General features: G+C 38.1%; 1 protein-coding gene across 3 annotated transcripts in view; it reads left to right on the forward strand.

Annotated features, from left to right (window-relative positions):
• The window catches only part of LOC117112961 (tumor necrosis factor receptor superfamily member EDAR-like), a 21,487-nt gene that overhangs the window by 4,539 nt on the left and 13,661 nt on the right, over window positions 1-3,287 (forward strand). For 2 of the 3 annotated variants that reach the window (XM_033256193.1, XM_033256194.1), the window contains exon 10: window positions 214-718. In XM_033256193.1, coding sequence (XP_033112084.1) covers window positions 214-572 — 359 coding nt within the window. In that variant the 3' untranslated portion in view covers window positions 573-718. Of the gene's footprint in view, window positions 1-213; window positions 719-2,298; window positions 2,308-3,287 lie in introns of those variants that run through there. The other variant, XM_033256195.1, reaches the window with a different exon arrangement.

The following is a 3,287-nucleotide window of genomic DNA, read 5'->3' on the forward strand; positions in this document are numbered from 1 at the left end:
TTTTTAGATGAGGTGATCCGTTTTCTCCGATCGCCTTGATCTGCCCTAGAATATATTAACCATTATAGGCCTGTCAGTACGGTACATTATTAAAATTATTCAACGATGGTACTGAATTCATATCGGTAGGCGTAGTTAATTATCGTAATTTCTATCAATTATCTAATTTCTTCGCAGTGATACTACTAACTGTTCAATGTCTCTTTTCGGCAGATGAACGATATAATAAACGAGTGTCGGAGTGTAATTTGGACGTTCTACAGAAACTTTCGATTGAGCTTAACCCTCCATGTACTTACGGAACAAAAAATTGGAGGCACCTTGGCTGTTATCTCAATGTTCCAAATAGAATCTTGGACAATTTCGCGAATCTTAAAGACCCTCTAGAAAATGTTATAAAATACGCTGATACGTTGCAAGCACTGAAGTTAGACGCGTTCCTCCCGGAGGTTAAACGCGTTGAAAATCACGAGGCTCTGAACGTTATTGTTAGATATGTTATTGGGCTTGTTGCAGAAGAAATGAATTCACAGGACAAACAATTAGACAATGAAGCGGAAAGAACTTGTTAGAATGGGTATTGTGCTACTCCAGGATCCAGAGGTGACGGAACTAGGGGGTGCTGTGTTATGAAGAGTAATGTGTGACCGGAAATGGTCTGCAGTCAGTTGGTTGTTACCATGCGCCAGTGATGTTGGAGTATATAAGTGCAGCAATATGAAACTCTTATGTAGGCCAAATGAATGAATAAAGTTCGGAGTTTGTCGGGTATTGAAATGATTATTTCACATTTTAAGTGTTCCCTAAATTCAAAAGTGTAAGCTAAATTACGGTGATTAATTTAATTATCGAAGATGTGGAGACAATTATTTCGAGTCCCTCTTTCCAAGAGGGGATGCAAATGCTTTGTGAAAATGAGTACGCCGCGGTACTCATTTTCACAAAGAAATACACACAACTGGTAAGCTAACAATATGCCAATGTTACATGAACACTTGGGAAGGAAGGTGTAATCACGTTGTTACCTAGCAAACGTCTGAACTGTATTGGGGAGGGGGGCTGCTGATGTACTGTGTAGCGGGGGAGATGATGAGGCATATAAGACTAGGCCTAACTAAGACAGTGGAATTATATGTGATAGAAAGTACACTTTCGGAAGAAATAAATTAAAATAAGAAAAAAGAAATAACTAAGAATAATTCAGTTGTAGAGGTACCTTGTTTAAGTATTACAATGCTAACAATGCGGCTATTGTAGCCCTGGCATGGGGGCGCCCATGTGCAAAGCAGTGGTGTTTGTTATCCATGAGAAAAGCACGCCGGGAAAGTTTGCCTTACCAGGAAAAGGTGACGTAATCTAGCTTTTTACGTTTGCATGCTAAATAATTTGAGTGTGACGTCACCAAAAAATGAATATTTTATATTATAACCAAAATATTAATAACTACAAGGTTTCTTGGCGTAAATTCCCTTAATACGAATTAAGGGTTGCACAATCTCCTTTTGCCATACAAATTACAGCTCCCACTGACGTCTCAGTCGAGAAATACGGGTAGCTGAAATTTTTCTCGCAAATCTGACTACGAAGCCATAGGCCTATCCAAATTTCACGTTCCATTCTTGACCAGTGAGTTGTGCTTTGCACACGCAGCTGAGGACGGCGTTCCGGGAACCCTGCGTCGAGTCACTATAGATTTCATGATGTGACGTCATTTTTTTAATGTGTTTATCATTGACATGTCTGATCAAAGTCAAAATTCAAACATGATTATTTGACATCAATCGTTGTACTCCACTGTATTGTCATAATATTTATACCGAACCACTGGTTTAGATATAGGAGGGGCCCAATAGAACATATAGGGACATATCGATGGCTGTAACTGCGCCATATGTTATTGGGCTTGTTGCAGAAGAAATGAATTCACAGGACAAACAATTAGACAATGAAGCGGAAACAACTTGTTAGAATGGGTATTGTGCAACTACAGGATCGAGTCAATAGATTTCATGATGTGACGTCATTCCTTTTAATGCGTTTATCATTGACATACGCCAAAGTCAAACATGAGTATTTGACATCAATCGTTGTACTCCACTGTATAGTCATAATATTTATACCGAACCACTGGCTTAGATATAGGAAGGGCCCAATAGAACACCCCCTATGTCATCCTTGAACCTATGGCGTATACACGATTTCGAAAAAGGGAGGGGTGCTGAATAGAAATATTACATCTACTGAACATAACGCAAGGTGCAAAACTAGGGAGGGACATATCGATGGCTGTAACTGCACCATACAAGGCAGTTCTTAAAGTACTTTGCTATTTATTTTCCGTTAATTACTATCATTTTTTTCACGTTTGAATAGAGAGTGGGTTGCTCAGACACCGTAAGGTCCCCTTAGTTTCGCCATTGCTTAAAATTATATTGAGCCAGGCACACTGACACTGCGTCAGCTGCTGACGATTCCGTCTCCTATTGACGACGTGACGCCGTGTGCGGATTGCTGATGGTAGCGTGAACGAATCAGGCGCGGATCCAGTAGGGGCACGGGGGAACGTGCCATTAACTTTTTCAAATTCCAATGCGTAACGGTGTTATCTGCTCTCACTTAAATATTGTGATACTGCCCACTCGCCCCACCCGTTTGAAAAATTCTGAATCCTCACCTGCCGAATCATCGTTTAAAAACGACTGTCGAGCAGTGCGTATCCGGTTTGTCCACATAACATAATAGACAACGGAATTTTCAATCGATTAGTGTAAGGACATAATTTTTTAGTATAATTTCTATTGGAAACGAAATGAATGTTAGCATGAAATGTATTTGTACTATTTTTATTAATGTTTATCCTACGAAAATGAAATCATTTGTAAATATTGTAAATATATCAAGGAAATAAGTCATAAATAGCTTTGTTTGTGTATAGTGGTCTATAGAAACATTTAATAATCAAATAAACAAGTAAAGCTTAGCAAGTGTTATCATTTTTTTAATTTTGTTTTACTCAATGAATTACTTAATACTTCGATTAACTTAATACACCGAATTCAGTGCATTCAAACACAATTTAAAACTATTGGATTGGTTTATTAATCAATTCTAGAGGTACACAGTACACAGTCTACCATACTTTAATCTAATTTAAAATACGAGAAACAAGATTTCTTTTTGTATCGGAATTTCAGAACACCCGTGGAATAATTATAAACAGAGCACTTACATGAGAAGGTAGTGTATTTTTATAATCGACATACGAACATGGGTACTTGGAATTGATT

Source organism: Anneissia japonica, unplaced genomic scaffold (assembly GCF_011630105.1).
Source record: "Anneissia japonica isolate Jap-2015-1 unplaced genomic scaffold, ASM1163010v1 scaffold287774_len439945_cov178, whole genome shotgun sequence".
NCBI classification, from domain to species: Eukaryota; Metazoa; Echinodermata; class Crinoidea; order Comatulida; family Comatulidae; genus Anneissia; species Anneissia japonica.